At 36.4% G+C, this 18711-nt stretch overlaps 1 protein-coding gene across 1 annotated transcript; it reads left to right on the plus strand.

The window, feature by feature from the left end:
• Window positions 1-723: 723 nt before the first annotated feature.
• WAV2 (alpha/beta-Hydrolases superfamily protein) lies at window positions 724-13469 on the plus strand. Its single transcript, XM_089149760.1, has 8 exons — window positions 724-1313; window positions 2377-2412; window positions 2530-2608; window positions 2705-2759; window positions 3100-3216; window positions 9316-9480; window positions 9661-9901; window positions 13106-13469. Exons 1-8 carry the CDS (start codon window positions 1076-1078, stop codon window positions 13120-13122), a joined length of 948 nt encoding a protein of 315 aa, XP_089005886.1. The 5' UTR covers window positions 724-1075; the 3' UTR covers window positions 13123-13469.
• The last annotated feature ends 5242 nt before the right edge of the window (window positions 13470-18711 follow it).

Raw genomic sequence — 18711 nt, forward strand, 5'->3', positions numbered from 1 at the left:
AGCGGTTTTGCTAATTGGATTCATATTTGAATACTGGTGTATCCGAGCCTAATCCAATCCATTTATAGGTCTACTTTTACCAAAAGGAAACCCATAGTGGGGTTGGGCTTAGTTATTAGAGCCAATGGTGGACGAATTATCACTTCAAGCTCTAAGAAGATAATGTAACATTCCTCCCAGGAAATACTCATTTTTAGTAGATGCTATCCCGTTGATGTTGTCTTCCCTTGCTAAGGACGATATCAATGGTAAGAAGTTCTACAGATTGTAATTTTTTTTTCTTTCTTTTTTCCTTTATTCAATAAAAAACTCAATTTTCTCAAATACAAAAAAAAGAAGATAATAGGACATTCTGCATTAGTAGGGGAAGCTCTTGTTGTACGACCAGACATGCTTCTTGGATTGGGGGGAAGATTTACAAAACATTATTGTAGGGTTGGATTGCAAGGAGCTCATACAACTACTTCTTCACCTAGACCACCCCAGACCCATGGCGATCGAGCCCATCATTATAGATATTATGCATCTTCATTTTTTTTTTTTTGATAATCAAACTTTCATTAAGAAAGAAAGAACAAGATTGCATTTTCAAGCATTATATTTACATGTCACTTGAGAGCATTTCGAGAGATTTACGTTTACCTCCATTTGCCCAACCTCTTGAATAATAAAATTTTCAAGAATGCAAAAAATCGATTTATGTGCGTTAAAATACTCGTTTTTCAGAAAGGGGTGGAATATGTGCACTTTGCAGGGTACATGGAAATAGCTTAATTATTTATTTATTTTCTCTCAAAATTTTTCACGTTTCACGACAATTGGGAATTCGGACACGAAATTAAAGCGACTGAGAAATCAGAACATGTAATTTTTCCAATATTTCGCCCGCTTTCCAGCGTTGCCACCAGCGAATTCCTAGGGAAGAAAGCGTTTCTGTGTTTCTTCTTCATCAGTTCTTTCTACAAAAGATTTTTTTTCTTCTGTGGAACTGTAGATGGGAGGTTGCAGTTGGTGAGCTGTGAGAGAGAAGAGAGGAAGAGAAGCAGGAAGGAACGAAATTGAAGAAGGAAAAATAATGGTGTCGTACATGAGTTTGTTGTTATACGGAGTGGGAGGGATAATGGTGGCGGGTTTGGCACTGTTGGTGGCGCTTCAGGAGAAGCTGGTGTATGTGCCCGTGTTGCCAGGCCTTGCCAAGTCGTACCCGATCACCCCTTCTCGTCTTCGCCTTCATTATGAAGACGTCTGGTTGAGATCGGAAGATGGAGTTCGCCTTCATGCCTGGTTCATCAAGCTTTTCCCTGATTGCACAGGTACATCTCTCTGTTTCATTGATCTCTTGTGAATCTTCAGTTTTAATTATTTTTTGGTTGTTAGTCTTTTCTGTTCTCGAATTGGATTTTTTTGGAGCTACTCCTGGTCAAGTTTCCTTGGCAATTTGAGATTACGGACGGGGCTAACCTTCTAAGTCGTTGCCTTCCGTTTAGTATCGTGTTCCAGTTCCTTTTGTTCTTCAGTCGTACTTGGAATTTTGAATTACACGTTTATATACTTGTGCTTGCAAAATTAAATTCCGCGCAGAAAGAATTTATGTGCAGTTAGGGTTAAGCGGCTCGGATTCTGTTCTTGTTAGTGATACTGGGTTTTCCACTCTCATCCCTGAGACCTAAAAGAAAATTTCCATTTAATTATATGCATTTTTATTTCACAAGGGTGTTGTAATCGCAAGTAAAATAGCATGTCAGTGCAAATAACAGAAAAGCTGCAACAAGTTTTAGTTCTGCAAAATGTCATGTTACATACTATAGTTTTCCTGTAGTATGGGTCTGGGGTTTCAAATTCGGGTTCAACTTCACATTTAATGCACAGCACTGAGCTGGATATGGCCACGATCGAACCGAGTGGGCGAGGTCGAAATCTCGACCAGTCATTTTGCATTTATATATATATTTGTTACAGGTAGGTATGGTTGGAAAAGTTTAAAAAAACACACGAAATGAGTGGTCGAGATTTCAACCTCGACCACTCATTCCATCCTCACCGTATGCAGCTCAATTCAATTAATGCGCAGCACTGAAGCTCTATCCTTCAAATTCTCTTCTTATTTGGAAATGTCAGTTGGACCAGCTTGGCTGTATCTGGATAATTGTCTAGGAAATGTTTTGGTTCATTTGGTATGTGAAGCCACAATTTGGAAGTGTTTGAGTGCAGAAGATTTAGGTTGTTTGTGACAATCTGCACTTCATGATTTTATATGAAAGTGTCCTTTGCTTTGCAGAATTACCATGTTTATCGGTCTTTTTCTTCTGTTTGGTGCTCGCTCTGATCAATTCTGAATTGTGACTATGGTACTGTAACAATGGAGTTGTCTTGCAGGTCCAACCATTCTCTTCTTCCAAGAAAATGCTGGCAGTATCCTAATAATCCTGTCTTTCCAGTGATATTATTAATTTGTTATTTTTATTAATTGATTTATGCATGGTTAATAAGTCCAGATTCTTTTGGGAGGCCTTTACTTTCATCATGCAGATATTGCCCATCGTCTTGAAATGGTCCGCATAATGTTGCAGAGATTGCAATGCAATGTGTTCATGCTTTCTTATAGAGGGTGTGTATTTATGGCTCTCCATGGCTATTCATTAAATCATATCATTTCATTGAACATGCTTAAGTCATGCTTAAGTCGTTCTTTCTTCATCAACAGATATGGAGCCAGCGATGGCTACCCGTCCCAACTTGGTATTACAAAGGATGCTCAGGTCTGTATTCTCTATTTTGGCCTTCCATTCCTTTTTAGTTGGGCTAATGTTTTGCTAACTGTGTAAAGTGCTTTCAGTGAATTCTAATTCTGCTCTACTGCAAAGACAGATCGCGTTTTGTCTACTTCCGGGTTGAGGGGTTTGGTGCTTTTTTCAGGGTTTTTTTTTTTTTGGGGGGGGGGGGGGGGGGGAAGGGTGGGAAGAGAATGGAGTGATATAAAAGAGGAAAAATATGCAGCACTTTACATACTCATGGTGATATGGCCATTGTTTCAATTATACGTCAGTTTATGTTCTGGCTTCAGCTTTGATAATTTTTTTTTCTGTTGCTTTTGGTCAGGCTGCATTGGATCATTTGACCCAGCGGACTGACATTGACACATCAAGAATAGTTGTTTTTGGAAGGTCCCTTGGAGGAGCAGTTGGAGCTGTGCTTACCAAAAACAATCCTGATAAGGTAATTTCCTTGTCTTCTTTTGCCATATTTTTAGTTGCTTCAGTGTAGTTTTCTTTTATTAGGGTTGCAGTTCCTCTCTACCCCACCCCTAATTCCTTTTCTGGGGCCTCAGAGTGAAAGTCTGAGTTTTGATTTGCTTAATGTCTAGTGTCTCTAGCAGTGTTGACATACCTTAATTAGTTACCAAGGTACATGGAAAACTTTTTACCATTTTAAGGTCCCCCCCCCCCCTCCCTTTTTTCTTTTTCACTTCTTATGACCTTGTTTTTATATTTGGAATTTGATAAAGTATGAACAGGTTGAGCCTTCTGAATTGTTCTCCATGTAAGTGCTTGGCTTTGTTTAACTTTTTGAAGGATAATTTGTTAATTTATAGTGAATTAAAGGATAAAGAGATACTAGATACCTCTGTGAATCAATTGGCTTTTCCTTTGGCTCACCCAGGGGTTTAGTTCTGTACTCACCAATTTGAAAGCCTATCCAACTTAATTTTTTGCATCAGAGTGCAGTACATAACTCATAATATATTGATCTGTTAGTTTTGGACAAAAGGGTTGTATCCCTGGTGGAAGATCTTTCTTCAATATTCACCAAGTTGAGTCTTGGAGTTATGGTTTGTTCAGAAACTTAAGATCCTTCTCTCAGCTTCCCCTGTATTGAGTTTTGACTTTTAGTTTTGATCTTTATCTATGTTGTTTGGTTGATCAAACTTTTGGTTGAAAGTGAAAAATAGGTTAGAAATTGTAATGCAGCAACCCCAGAAGTTACTGTTCACGCTACAGTAATGTGAACAGTAACCTAGATGATAGTTTTTATATTTGTTGGGCCCCAAGTCCAGCTTGCATGGAGATAAATTCAAATTTGGTGGGCCCAAACTCCAGCTTGCAAGGAGATAAAATAGAAACTGTTTTGTGGGAGTTTTAGAGATAATTTAGGTTATTTATTTATCGGAATAATTATGTAATTAGATTTTTAATTCAGGTGGATATCTGAGATCAATTTTAGTCAGTTTTAAATTTCTAAGCTTCCTAGTATGATCAGTTTTTTTTGTTAGTTTTAAATTACCAAGAGTCCTACTATAGTTGTTTTTATATTGAAGTATGTCTCTTTTATTATTTAAACACATGTAATCAACTTATGGAGGATGGAATAGAAAAAAAATGAAGTAAAGCTTGAGCTTTGTGTGTTTGCAGTCCCCTCTTCTCTCCTCTTGTCTTCTTCATCTTCTTCTTCTTATGAGTGTTCTTCTCTCTTCCTCTTCTTCAAGACTAATTTTTCTAAGATTCTCCCTTCTTCCCCCTATCTTCTGTATCTTTATTTCTTCTCTATTATATCCCTCATTAATTGGCATCAGAGCCCAAACTTGGGTAAATCTCTTCTTTATCTTGTGGTCTGTTCAACCTTCTTGTCTCTCTTCCCTGCTTTTCTTCTCCTCCTTTAGATCTTTCTACTATTCCTTCTTCCTCCTTTTTTCCTTTCCCCTAATTTCTTTTCTTAGCAATTGTGAACAATGCTGTAGCAACCCATCAAAGCCTGTTTTTGTGGATGCAAATCGAGTAAGGCCGATTTTCCTTTAATGAAACTCGAGGATGAGTTTTTTTTAAGAGAAGGAGAAATTGATGCAACACACTGTTCATGCTATAGTAATGTGAACTGTAACCTAGATGACAATTTTCATATTTGGTGGGCCCAAAGTTCAGCTTGCAAGGTGATAAAATAGGAACTGTTTTGCAGGAGTTTTAGAGATAATTTAGGATTTTGTTATTTATTTATTGGGATAATTATGTAATTAGATTTTTAATTCGGGTGGATATCTAAGATCAGTTTTAGTCAGTTTTAAATTCCTAAGCGGCCTAGGATTATCAATTTTTTTTGTTAGTTTTAAATTACCAAGAGTCCTACTATAGTTGTTTACGTATTGAAGTATATCTCTTGTATTATTTAAACACTTGTAATTAGCTTATTGAGGGTGGAATAGAAATAAAATGTAGTAAAGCTTGAGCTTTGTGCGTTTGCAGCCCCCCTTTTCTCTCATCTTGTCTTCTTCTTCTTCTTGTTAAGAGTGTTCTTCTCTCTTCCTGTTCTTCAAGACTTCAAGCATGCGTGTAGAGAGCAGAACAAATGGCTGACTTCATGGCAGCTGTCAAAGTGAATAGTGGGCAGTTGGTTTGGACACTTTTTTTTTTTTTGGTAAAGGTTTGGACACTTGAGGAGCATCCTACTGAGTTGCTAGAATTGATGTAGGTAGACACTGATCTTTATGTGTGTAATTGGGTGCTGTTAGAGATAATGAGTAAATATGATGTAACACAATATGGGGAGTCCCACTATCATGGTTTCCTTATTGGGACTATGGTTATTAGTGTCCTATTCTAAGTGAGTTCCTATTTGGCTTTAGGTTTAATTCAGTAAATTTAAAAAGTTATATTTGAGTTTCCTTTTGTAATCCTATTTCAGTTTATTACAAATATATGCTTGTTGGTACGGTAGAACAGACAGATTCTATTGTCCAGCCTTTTCTCCAATTGTTCTCTCTTCTTCTCCCTAATCTGTGTTTCTTCTTCTCTCTACCTAGTATTTGTTGCAGATCTTGGGATTGTTTACATGGTATCAAAGCCATAATTTATTGCCGGTTTGAGAGTCTTCGTTTGGATCTTCATTGAACTAGGGTTACATTGAAAAAAAAATCAGCACTTTGTTTTCGGTTTTCTGACCTTCAATTGGAGCTTTCTTGGAAGTTTGGTTCTCTACAAATGATCTGTGTTCAGAGTTTTCTGGCGATCTGTTTCTAGTTTCTGAAATTTACTGCAATCTGACTTTGTCACTTTGAGTTCTCTAGTGAGATCTGCGATCTGGTTTGCTTCTATGTGTAGATACTGATAGATTTGTAGATTTTTGAGTGGTTTTGTTCGATTAATACTCTGATTCTCTTCGGCAGTCTTATATCTTATTGGTTGGTTCTATGGTGTTCACTTTTGAAGGAGAAGAGGTGAGTGTGCTGTCAAGAGGATTTTGGATCCAGTCTTTTTGAGGGGTTTTTAGGGTTTGATCGGAGTTAGGTTGGAAAGAAAGGTAATGATGGTAACAGAGGCATCTTTAGGGATAGGGAGAGAGTTCTGCTTGAATCTCTCCATGACAGGTTGCAAAATTATCGCCATTGCTCATAGAAAGGATCAATTAATGTCTCTCTGCAACATCCGATTGCAAGAAAAAAAAAATCAGCGAAATAGCTTCGAACTCTCCTGGCATCGCTACAAGAATTAATGCGAAACTGAGCGCTTGTTATTTGATCTCAATTTGCAACTTTTTGATTACTCGGAGGATTGAAGAATACTAATTTGCAGTTCGTTCTCTTGAATTGTGGGACTAGGGTTACACAGAGACAACTGATGATGACTTTGCAGATGACAACTTGGACAGCTATGCTATTGAGATCGATAAATTATACGCCATTCTTGGAAGAGAGTTCTGATCATCTCAACTTGTCGCAGGTTTTGAGTTTCCTTGACTGTATGTCATCGAGCAGAAGGGTACCTCGGTGCTCTGTTTTCTGGGTTTGCAGTTTGTTTTCAAACTGCTGGTTTCGTTGGTTTGAGGCATTTTGGTTCAGTTTTTTGTTCATATCCTGGCTCAGTTTTTGGTTTAGTGTTGGTTCAGTTTTGTTTAGTTTTGGGTTCAGTTCTTGGTTCAAATATTTCATTAGTTTTTGGTTCATTTCCTGGTTTGTTTTCTAATTCTGTTCTGTTCTTGATTCCATTCTTAATTCTATTCCTGATTCTATTTCCTGGTTCTGTTTCCTGATTTTTTCTTCTTGCTGTATTTGTTTGTTTCCATATTTAATTAGGATTGGTTCCCACAATGTTCCCTTAAATTTGGGCTTCCAAGTTACTCTTTAGCCTTTGTTTGTGTTTCCTTTGGGAATTTCTCTAATTACATTCATGCCATTCCCATTTCAATTTGGTGGTATTTACAAATTTGCCATTCCTTTCCTTTATTTGCCATTCTCCTCATTTTTGGATTTTATTTGTCATTGTGTGAGAATGATTGAAGACATTGGAGTTTTATTTATGGGATCTTCTGTTATGAAATTTGGGTGATTATTAGTTGTTTTAAGTCAATGTAATAATACACATGAGGAGGATATTGAAGATGTCGACTGCAAGAAACTTTTTCTAGGTGGACTTAAGAGTGAGTCTGATTGTTGGAGTGCTTTCCTCAAGCTAGGCTTTTGTGTAGTAACTGCTGCTACACTTTATGGAATTTTTTGTGTAGCTCAGGATAGGCTTTTGTGTAGTCACTCAAGCTACACTTTTATGGAATTTTTGTGCAACCATAGGAGTTGCACTTTCATGAGAATTTTTTTGTGCACGCGTTGGAGCTGCAATTTTATGGACTTTTATGTAGCCGTTTGGGTGCTACATTTGGTGGAATTTTTTAGCTCTATTTGGTGATACATTTGATGGCCTTTTCTATTTACATTGCAAGTTGCATTTTGAGACCTTCATTGGAAGAGTGTTTGGTGTTTGTGCTCGTTGGTTGTTGTGAATATGTGGATTGGGGTGCTAATTTGAGCATGTTAGTGTTTGTGATTGCTACACGGTTCAAGTCTGGTGTTGCCTTTCAAGATCATTATTGTTTGTCCAAGCTAGAGCTTTCTTTGTGTATACTCCAGCTTGAGGGGGAGTGTTAGAAATAATTGGTAAATATGATGTAACACGATAGGGGGAGTCCCCCTATCGTGGTTTTCTTATTGGTTTGGGTTTGTGGTGTTAGTGGTTTCCTTATTGGGACTATGGTTAGTAGCGTTCCTAGTCTGAGTGAGTTTCCTATATAGGTTTAGATTTAATTAGTTAAATGTTAAAAGTTATATTTGAGTTAGAGTTATATTTGCATTTCCTTTTGTAATCCCATTTCAGTTTATTATAAATTTACGCTTGTCAGTATGGTAGAACACACAGATTCTATCATCCAGCCTTTTCTCCAATTGTTCTCTCTTCTTCTCCCTCATCTATGTTTCTTCTTCTCTCTATTTAGTAGTTTTTAGTTTTTACAGATCTTGGGATTGTTTATACGTGCTTTTACCTATCTGGGATAATGGTTAGAAGGGAGAACAAGTATTAGCACTCTAAGTATATAATAGGATGGTTTCAGCTGACAGATTTTATGACTAATTAATGAAGCTATGCTTTGAGTTTATTCTGTTGTCTCTTTGCTTGAGCAATAAGAAGAGTGAGGACCTTGCTTTTGTGAGCTAACACCTCGGGCTTTTGGATCCTTGTTGTCAAGTGCTAAGTCCACCTATCCTCCTTTGTTCTCTTTTTAGAAGCCTACTGCTGCTCGTTCAATTAAACCAGGCGTGTAACTGAAAATTTAATTGATTGAATCCTCCTTTTTTCTCTTCCATCTCACATTCCCTATCATTCTGTCCGTCCTTAACCTTATTCAACCAGTGGATCTTGGTTTCTATTTCTCAGGTCCACCTCTGTATCAATCTGATCATATCTCTGAGAATTGGATTGATAAAGACAACTGATTATTTCTATCCTTTATGATATTTTTCTGTTTGTGGGTTATTTGAGGCTAATTCATCCTTGATCTTTGCTTTACATTAGCACGAAGCTTTTGGAAGCCACAAAAGACTGCTAGTTCTCACAATATTTCATTCTTCTACATGCAACTTTTTCTTGCTATGAGTTATCCAATTTTTTCCTATTACTTCCTGCTTGTCCTCTCATTTATTCAGGTCTTGTGTCCTGCTGTCCTTACAATCAAAGGAGGTGAATAATATTTTTCAAATTTTCTTAGTTGAGAGCATTCAACATTCAATATGATTGAGTGACCGCTGGTCTAGATGTTTGAATTCTGCTACATATCTTCTTAGTATGCTATATTTAGCATGCTGTCTTTGACTACTTTTGAGCTAGCTCTTGCCTTTATGACTGCTAGTATGCTATGTTAGCATACTGTATTTGACTACTTTTGAGCTAGCTCTTGCCTTGATGACTGCAGCATCAGTTTAAATGGTGGCTTTTACATAGTTACTGTTGATTTACGTTCTACTAGTATGTATCAACTTGAGAATATGTCTTCTTATTTCAGGTTGCTGCTTTGATATTGGAGAATACTTTTACATCCATCCTAGATATGGCTGGAGTTTTACTGCCATTCCTCAAGTGGTTTATGGGAGGCAGTGGTTCTAAAGGCCTCAAGGTTCTCAATTTTCTTGTACGTTCACCGTGGAGTACGATTGATACTATTGGACAGGTAAGTCTCAATCTTTATAGTTGATTTGCAGCACTAGATATTGTGAAACTTGCATAGAATACTTCTATGAGTCTTCTTTAGAGCATATTATGCCTATACTTGTTTTGTGGTTATCACTGGCTCTTTTGAACTTATACCATTTATCTTGTTGAATCACTGACTCTTTTGCACTTGCTGCAGATCAAACAGCCAATCCTATTCCTTTCCGGATTGCAAGATGAGATGGTTCCACCATCTCACATGGAGATGCTCTATGTAAAAGCGGCCACACATAACAAGCAGTGTACCTTTGTTGAATTCCCTACTGGTATGCACATGGACACTTGGCTTTCTGGGGGTGACCGCTATTGGCAAACAATTCAGTCGTTCTTGCAACAAAAAGTACCTGAGAATAAGGAAAGGATTGACCGCAATGAAAATGGTAATTTCTTTCTTTAAACTATTTTGTTGGATTCTGCTACTTTAGGAATTAAAGCAGGGGCGGACCCAGGATTCAATTAGGGGGGGGGGCGAGAAGTACTAATGCTTTTTTGTCACACATATTGTGTGGGCCCTTATAAAACCTGTTGAGGATCCCATCTCTAAATTATTTTATTATATTAGGGAATAGCCCACATATATTTTATGGGGCCCACACATATTTTTAAAAAAAGGCAAATTATTGATAATGATATTTTCCCCCCACAAAATATAGATAAATTAAAACAACAATACAAAAAAAAAAAATATATATATATATATATATATATATATATATATATATATATATATACACACATATACATGACTTCAACCCTAAAAAGTTAGATATAAGCCAAAATTTTCTTTGGTAGGAGATGTAAACCAAATTTTTTTTTAGGTAAGAGATGCAAACCAATGGTAGTTACCTTACTAACTATAGATATTTTATTCACAAATCACAATACAAAATCAAATAAAAAAAATTGTAGAAGAAATAATGAAACATAGAATATAAAATCAAATAAAAAGAATAACCAAAAAAAAAAGGAGAAAAAGAGAAACAATGAATAAATTGAGAGAGAGAAAGAGTACCTAATTGTGGAGTATATTTTTTTCCAAATTTTCTTAATCCACCCTTATAGAAAGGGAAGAGAATAAATACGAAGAAAGGAAGGAGAGAGGAGAGAGGAGAGAGGAGAGAATAAATAGAGATTGAGGAGTTAGTTTTTAATTAAGAATAAACTTTTGAATACCTAATAACATTTTTTTTAAAAAAATTTCCTTAACACACGTTTATAGAAAGAGAAGAGAATAATTAGGAAGAAAAGATGAGAGAGAAGAGAAGAGAGAATAAATAGGGATTGAGGAGTTAGTTTTTATTAGGAATGAAATTTTGAATGCCTAATAAGATTTTTTTTCAACATTTTCTTTAACCCACGTTTATAGAAAGAGAAGAGAATAAATAAGAAGAAAAGATGAGAGAGAAGAGAGGAGAGAATAAATAGGGATTGAGGAGTTAATTTTTAATTAGAAATGACGTTTACACCCATTATTTTACCTTTGAAAATTGTTCTCAATATTGGGGGGGGGGGAACTAGTGACATTTCACATGTAGGAAGATAAAAAACCAGAAAAATTAAGGAAATTTATATAAAAATTAGAAAAAATAAAGGAGTTAATACTATTTTCTAAAATGGGGGGGGGGGCATGGCCCCCCTTGGCCCTTCTACAGGTCCACCCCTGAATTAAAGTGTGAGTTGTTTTTCTTGATACCATGTCATGGACCCTTTTAGATGGGACAAGGCTTAGGGTTTTTTTGGATGAATAGGACAACATGTAGTTGAGTGGACATTTACCTCCCTGGCTACGTGAATTGGTACCAGAGTACAAGCAATGTGCCTGGTCAATATAGGAGTTTGGAATTCGAGTCTTTTTATGGTGCTTTGGAGATTATGGTAGAAGTAACCGTCATTGCTCAGTGACTATCAATACATTAGGGTCTTGCAATGACGCTGGTGTTTCATAGTTTTTTGGAACAAAAATGGAACAGATCTTGTGTGTCGCCTTGTTTGTCTTTTTGTTTTTCTTGGAATGGTCTGGGTGAGAAAAACAATATCTGAGGCCATTTTGAGAAACAAAAGATGAAAAATAGAAATCTGGGGCAAAAATATTATGGAACCACTAGCTCCAGTGCCACCACCTCTATACAGCAGCTTCAAGTAATTCCTTAAACGTAGGTAGACATGCTAGATGATCGGACATAATCTGCCCCACATTTTTTCCATTCTATACTGTGCTGCTTCATCCTCCCTGAAAGTCTTTTTAACTCATCAACTCTTTCCAGATTATCCCATGTTCTACAAGGACTGTCCTCTTGGAATTTTCCTATGTCCCTTCTTTGTCAACTTTCTCCATTTGTGCATTTTGTGTTGGTGATCTCAACTCTGCATAGGGTAGAGAATTATCTACTCCAAAACAGATATTTTCTTCCACCTGCAGGCCAGATGGGGCTGGAAGTTAGCTTATGTGTAGTTCTTGATATTCCCTTTTCATGTGCCTCAGCTTAGATGGAGCTGGCCAATTAGATAGAAAGCTTTAAGGGTCCAGGATCACACATACCAAGACAAGGACAACTGAAAAATACAAGGATATGTAGGTATACATGGGTTGATGTATGATAGAATTTAAGTTTGAAATTTGACAAAAGGCTAATCCAGAATTTTGCCTAGATATCTGACTCTTGGGATTACTCATACCACCACTTCACATGGCACAATTAGGAGTGCCGAGTAATGCCTACTATGCAGAGAACAGCAGACTTTTTGCCTTGATTTTTGTTGATTCACAAATAATCCTCTTTTGTGTATTCTTTTCTAACTTAAAGAATGCAAAATTCAATGAAACTAATGAAAATATCGGTGGAGGATGCTTCTGCCAACTTCAAATGAGATCAGTGGTTAGTCAATGTCATAAACTACCTTGTCTTAAGAAGTGAGATTTGTCTTTGTGGGATGGGAGCAAGACCTAAACATGAACATTCCCCCCCCCCCCCCCCTTTGTTTGTGTGTGTGTGTGTGTTGGGTTGGGGGGGGGGGGTGTTGAATGAATGCAAGCAGTTTTGTTTTGTTGCTTTCTGGGAAGACTCGGAAGGGAAAGTTTCTGTTGGAAGTTTGGATTGGTCATTTGGCTCCTTTATAAGGGAAGAAAAGGCCATCCATAGGATTCTTGGGCAAATTATTTCTACAAATTTCTTTTCACAAAAATAAAAGTATAGTGGAGGAAAGAAAATCCCACCACTCATCTTTTTAAGTCCAACTGAACAACCTCCTTAGGTAAACCGCTACCCACTTGTTTTCCTTTCCCAAAATGCAGCCAAACATACCATAGAGGTCTATGCTTCTATGCCTCCAAACAGAATAGATAAATATACGTTAAAGACAGCACCTAATAACTGGAAGGAATTCTTGGACCAAAGGTGGACGAGGAAGATGATTGAAATTGCTAGACTTTATTTTTATTGGGAACCAGTTAAACACCTGTTCTATGTTCTTGCTTCTCCTGCGCAGAACTCGTCCTTTTCATTGTCTACGCCATAACTACTAGTTTTCTTAGCGCAGATTTTGATATGTTACATTACCTGCTTTTACCCCTTGTTATGTTTCAGGTTCAGAGACGAGATGACAAGAGGCAATCAACCCAAGAATTGAAACAAAAGTAGTATCCCAGAGGATTAAGACAATTTTAACTATTTTTGAAAGTGCAACATTTGAATGCTCCTCATGAGAAGTTGCTGTTTGCCAATAGACAATGCACCTCAGGTAATTTTGTTATTATTTTTTCACTTCTTACTAGGTACAGAAGATGCCAAAGCTGTAAATCTGCATTGGGTGACAGCCTTGTACTATAAGATCCCTGAACAAAATATTAGCCTATTTGACATTTCACATGTACCAAGATAATGTTGAAAATTCAAATGGATACTGCTGATGTGCTGCTCTTGACTTTTTTCTCCCCTTTGATAAGGTTTCTTTCTGTAATTTTTTTTTCCCTTTTGTTTTTTAAGTTAGAATAGCTGTTACATAGAACCCCCCCCCCCAAAAAAAATAATAAATAAATAAATAAATAAATATATAACACAAACTCATACGTTCTTTATATAAGACAGAGGTGCTGCTCTGACTTGGTCTCCAGTTTTATATAACTTACTGTTGAAGAATCCACCTGCTTTCATATTTTTTTTCGTTTACTTTGAAGCCTTTTGCCATGGGCACAGTTTTCGGTTCTAAATAATGCATATGGCTCATCCCAGAGGATGCATTCAAGGTGTTTCATTCTGCAGTCACTCAAGTATAAGCTTGGTTTGAGCAGTTAAAAGACTTTCCAGTTATAGGATAATGTTAGAATGTGGGTTCCCAGCCATAAAGCAATTCTTGTGGACCTGCACCTTATTTGATGTCCATATTGATAAGGCACGTTGCGACGGTTTTTATTTTGCAAATTGTTTTACAAACAAAGATATCATCAGCCAGTGCACCAGAGGATCATGAACATAGCGATTTGTGAAGGTGAACTTGCTGGTGGAAGAACAAAAGTTGCATGTCTGAAAGCTTTCTTGCATGCCACTTGAATTTGGATTTGGATCCTCTCCTTGGAGGGGTTCTCCTAGTAAGTGTTCAATGAGTTATAGAATTCAGTTACGAATCTATTGAGTGCTTTGAATCCTTGGTCTTGCATTTCTTTTATTTTCTTTTGTGTTTTCTCTCTTTCTCATTTTTATAGTTTTTTACTCTTGTCATTTGGTTAAAGTTGAGTGGCCTAGGGTTCACAGAGTTTCAGCACTTAGCTACCCATTTTTTATACAACATGTTGAGATTTCATATTAGGATAAGTTGGATAATATTTTTGGCCATCAGAAAATTTATTTTAAGCTTTCAAGGGACAGGTTCGTGGATGGAAAAGATAATTTTCTTTGTCTTGAATCTCGTAGCCATAAGGAGACGTGTTCATTAATCACATCAAAAGATTAAGATTAAGATTAGATTTAAAAAAATATAATTTTTTTAAAAATTTAACCTTAATTCTTTTAATGTGACTCATGAGACATCTTTATCAAAAATGAACTTGGTAAAATTTCAAGTGGGGACAAACTACCAGACCCTTTGGCGACAGGTTTTTTAGCCTGCAGCCATGAATTGGCCAGGGTACTCTCATTCCTATTTACAAAACGAAAAAGACATTAATACGATGATCTTCTAGTTCCGGATATTTCCTTTGAATGTCAATGTTATCTTTAGAAGGCTGAAAGCACGAAATGCTGCTACACTGGGTCTGTGGTAAGGCCACATCTGTCATGTACTTTGGGTGACAAAGCTGCACAGCTTATATGTAGTGCCTGTTCCTCAGTCAGTAATGGTTAGATTCATGGTTTTTATTGGAAATCAAAAGTTGGTAGTGAATCTGAATAAAATTAGGTAGCATAGGCCATAGAGACCCATTTTCCATGTTGTAGCAAATTTGATGCTTGAATTACAGTCTGAACCAGGGTTCATCTACCCCCACTTGAGTGAAATTTGATTGAAAATGATACTTAAAAGTTATCAAACTTGGCTAAAAAGTTGAAGTAGGAGAGGAGAAAGGGAATACTACCAAGAACAAAAAAGAGCATTTTAGTAGATGATACACGATTGAGTTGGCTTTGAAGTTTGACATATTGCCAGTGAGGAGAGTGATCCATCAAATCAACATCAAATCAATGTTGATTTTGTTGCTTGGTTTGACAAAAGTAATCTATTGTAGAGCTTTTGGCCTTTTGGGGGAATTTTCAATAAAAATCTTTCAAGATTGCGTTTGTTTGCAAAGGTGGGATTGGAAGAAGAAAAAAAATATGTGGGTCCCATGTGTAATGGGGTGAGGGAAAAGAAAATGAAAGGGTTTTTATAGAAAAGTGATAATGGTGGGTCTCACTTTTATTTTTTCAAATTTTTTCACAAAATTCCACCAAATCTGTGAGGTTTTAAAATAGCTTGGGGTGGGAAAGTAGAGCTGTCACATCACCAGACATGTCTCTCACTTTCCCACCACAAACAACTAAACAATCTACAATTTTGGGATTTAAGGCTGCGTTTGTTTGCTAGAATAAAGGTGGGGTGGAAAAATTCTTGAAAAGAGTGTAGATTTCTTACTTTTCCCTTAAATCCCAAAATGGTAGATTGCTTGGTTGCTTGGGGTGCGAAAGTGGGAGACAAGTTTTCTTGATTAAAATGTTTTTAGTTCGATCTATTTACTAACACCTACCTTCATTCTTGTTATATCCTTTCTAGCCACCATTCAATTGAATCTTTTGAATTTTTGTTCCTATTGAAATGAATCTAGATTGATGAGGGGTTGTTCAATGATGCTCGAACATGTACTTGTTTTGAGTGCTTATTTATTTTCTATCAATATCTATGGATTGTTCATGAGCTTATTATCCTAGGTCGGAACAAGTTGATAGGATCCCCTTTTTACGTCCTCATGTCTGCTTATGTGGCAGCCCAACTTTCCCACCCCATGCCATTTTAAAACCCCACATATTTGGTGGGACTTTGTGGGAAAGTTGGGAAAAGTAAAAAAGGGACCCACCCCTATCACTTTTCCACAAAATCCTTTCATTTCCTTCTCCCTTACCTCACTACACATGGGACCTACATGTTTTTTTTCTCACCCCACCTTTGCAAACAAATGCAGCCTAATAAAGGAAAAGTAAGAAATCTAAATTTTTCTCAAGAATTTTCCCACCCCACTTTTATTCCAGCAAACAAACGCAGCCTCATGGGATGAAAATTTTCCTTCGAACTACCATGAAATAGCATACAAGGATGCCTCAGGTATTGAGGTTTGGTGCTCTTTTGTACTCAAAGAATAGAAAAAGTGGCTGGTGTTTATTAAAATGGTTCATTCTTTTTCTTCTTTTTGTTTTTTTTGAGAAAAAAGTAGTCTGAAATTTTTTTATAAAACTTCGACCAAAAAACACAAACAATTTTTATAAAACATATAAAACATGTTTGGTAAGGGGAATCAAAATTTGATAAGATGGTCCCTACAATGAAAATCTCTTGAGAGCATCTCTACTGCCTATTTTTAAACAAAGAACGATCTGTCAATATATATACATGTAAAATGATTTTATACGTGAATTAGTCTCCTAAAAAATAAACGTTACCAAACACATAAGAATTTCACATTACCATGTCATAATTTGGTTCAGGACATTGCCTTCATTGAACATCTCCTTTCTCTGTGAAGTAATGTCTTGTAACTGTATGAATGTTGTGTAAGTTCAATTCACTTACTCGGATTTTGATAGAATAGTCCAAATATTTGAAAAGTGAAAAAACTTTCAGTGTGTTCTACATTTTTATTTTTATTGAGTCAACTGTGTTTATACCCAAAAAAACCCTAAAAAAAAATACTTCATGCTTTTTTCCATTTGGGGAGGAAGGGTTAAAGATTACAACCAAGATCATTATATGTAAAGATTAGTAAAGATTAGATTGCATTCAAGACTTGTCCACCCATGAACTCTATATGGAAGTGTTAGATTGTAATCAATATTATTTTATTTTGTGGGAGTTTAAAGGTACGTTAGAAAAAGAATGTACCTTTAAAATAAATAAAAAAAATAGAAGAAGAATGCTTTTCTTAGGTTACAACCAAAGGTGGTATGTTAAAGCGCAAAACCGACCGGGGGGGGGGGAGCAATATAAAAAAGCTCCATTGAGGATGTAAATCGTGCTGCGCGCAAGCTGGCCCGGATGAACTTCATATCCAAAAAAACCAAAGACTTTATTTTGAAATATTAGATTACAATCAATAACAAATAACAATCAATATCTTTATATGGAAATTTCATTTTTGAGGGGTTGGATTCTATGTGTTAGATTATCAAGTTTCCTAACACGTATAAAATTATAGATGATACATCTAACAAAAGTAAATAGATGATACGTAAGAGTTTATGATTTTCAAGGCAATCATGGAAACAAACTTTACTCATCAACAACACAAGTAAATTAAAAACTTCAGGAAATCTTGACTTTGATTTTCCGTCTTCAATGAAAGCACTGATATCCAAAAGCAAACTTATTCGTGCCTTCGCATTGCACCTTACAACTTCAAAATTACAAATATCAAAGAACAAAACCATCCATGCGTTCCTGTAGGACGAGCTAATATGCACAAACGTGCATGTTTATGATGTAGTCATCGATTTGTATGCAAATTGCGGTTCTGTTGACAATGTAGGTTATGTTTTCAATGCTAGTGTCATGGAAAATGCAAAGAAAAAGAAGATACGACTCATGGAAAATGAGCACTAGGCTTTTGCCTGAAAGGCCATGAAGACATTAGCAATGTTCTAAGGGAATGTTGCTCTGCAAAAGGGATTTGGTATAACCTGGTTCCATCTCATTGTAGAGTCTGGTTTAATAACAACAATGAATGGGTACAAGATTACTTACAGACGGCAAGTTCAAGGCGAGGGAGGAACCAATGGCATGTGTAGTGCACCTTTACCCTTTACTTGCTTTGTTTATGGTGGAATAAGGACACATCTAAGGAAGATTTCTGGTAATGGGTGGAAGCTGGGAAAGAAGCATACGATGTCCATCATTGAAGCATGGTTGTTATTTACAGCTACAGTAGATAAACCATGGAGGAAGATGGGCTCTTCGGAGTGGAGAACCCTAACCCTTTCAGAGGGTGCCCTAAAAGCTCCACGTGGATGCAAGAGTTAAAGAGCAAAGCATTTGCCCATGGAGTGGTATTTTTAGTGATCACAGGGGATGCTATAAAAGGAAGGTTGAGCTTTGTCCACTCCTTGAAAGATAGACTTGCAAATGGATAGTTAAAATTAACATTCATATTTGTTTAAGGGTGTCCGTATCTGGAATTTTTCTTACGGAAAAATATTTGTATCCATCTAATAAGCCACCGGATTCGAATTCAGATAATTGTTTATCCGGATAATACCCTGATATAGTAAAGCATTCAACATTTTTTTCCTCTAAAAATAGAATAATAATCGGATTTGGAAACTAGTAATTGGTAATTATCTGGTTATTACCGGTAGTTATCGGTTATAGTAAAGTATTAAACATTATTTTCTCTAAAAAATTGATGATAATTGGTAATCAAAATTAGAAATCGAAAATAAAAAAATGATAATCACCAATCAATAATCGGATAACTTATGGATTATTATTGGATATCCAAAAAGTTTTGGATTTGAAT

The sequence above is a fragment of the Hakea prostrata genome, chromosome 3 (assembly GCF_041222555.1).
Source record: "Hakea prostrata isolate BN-2017 chromosome 3, UWA_Hpros_2, whole genome shotgun sequence".
Taxonomy (NCBI): Eukaryota; Viridiplantae; Streptophyta; class Magnoliopsida; order Proteales; family Proteaceae; genus Hakea; species Hakea prostrata.

What these genes read in the sequence shown, in the direction of transcription:
- WAV2 (XM_089149760.1), top strand. Translation starts at nt 1,076, where the DNA reads ATGGTGTCGTACATGAGTTTGTTGTTATACGGAGTGGGAGGGATAATG. An exon ending in TTCATGCTTTCTTATAGAGG is followed by an intron (nt 2,609 to 2,704) that starts GTGTGTATTTAT and finishes CTTCATCAACAG; the next exon opens with ATATGGAGCCAGCGATGGCT. An exon ending in CCAAAAACAATCCTGATAAG is followed by an intron (nt 3,217 to 9,315) that starts GTAATTTCCTTG and finishes TTCTTATTTCAG; the next exon opens with GTTGCTGCTTTGATATTGGA.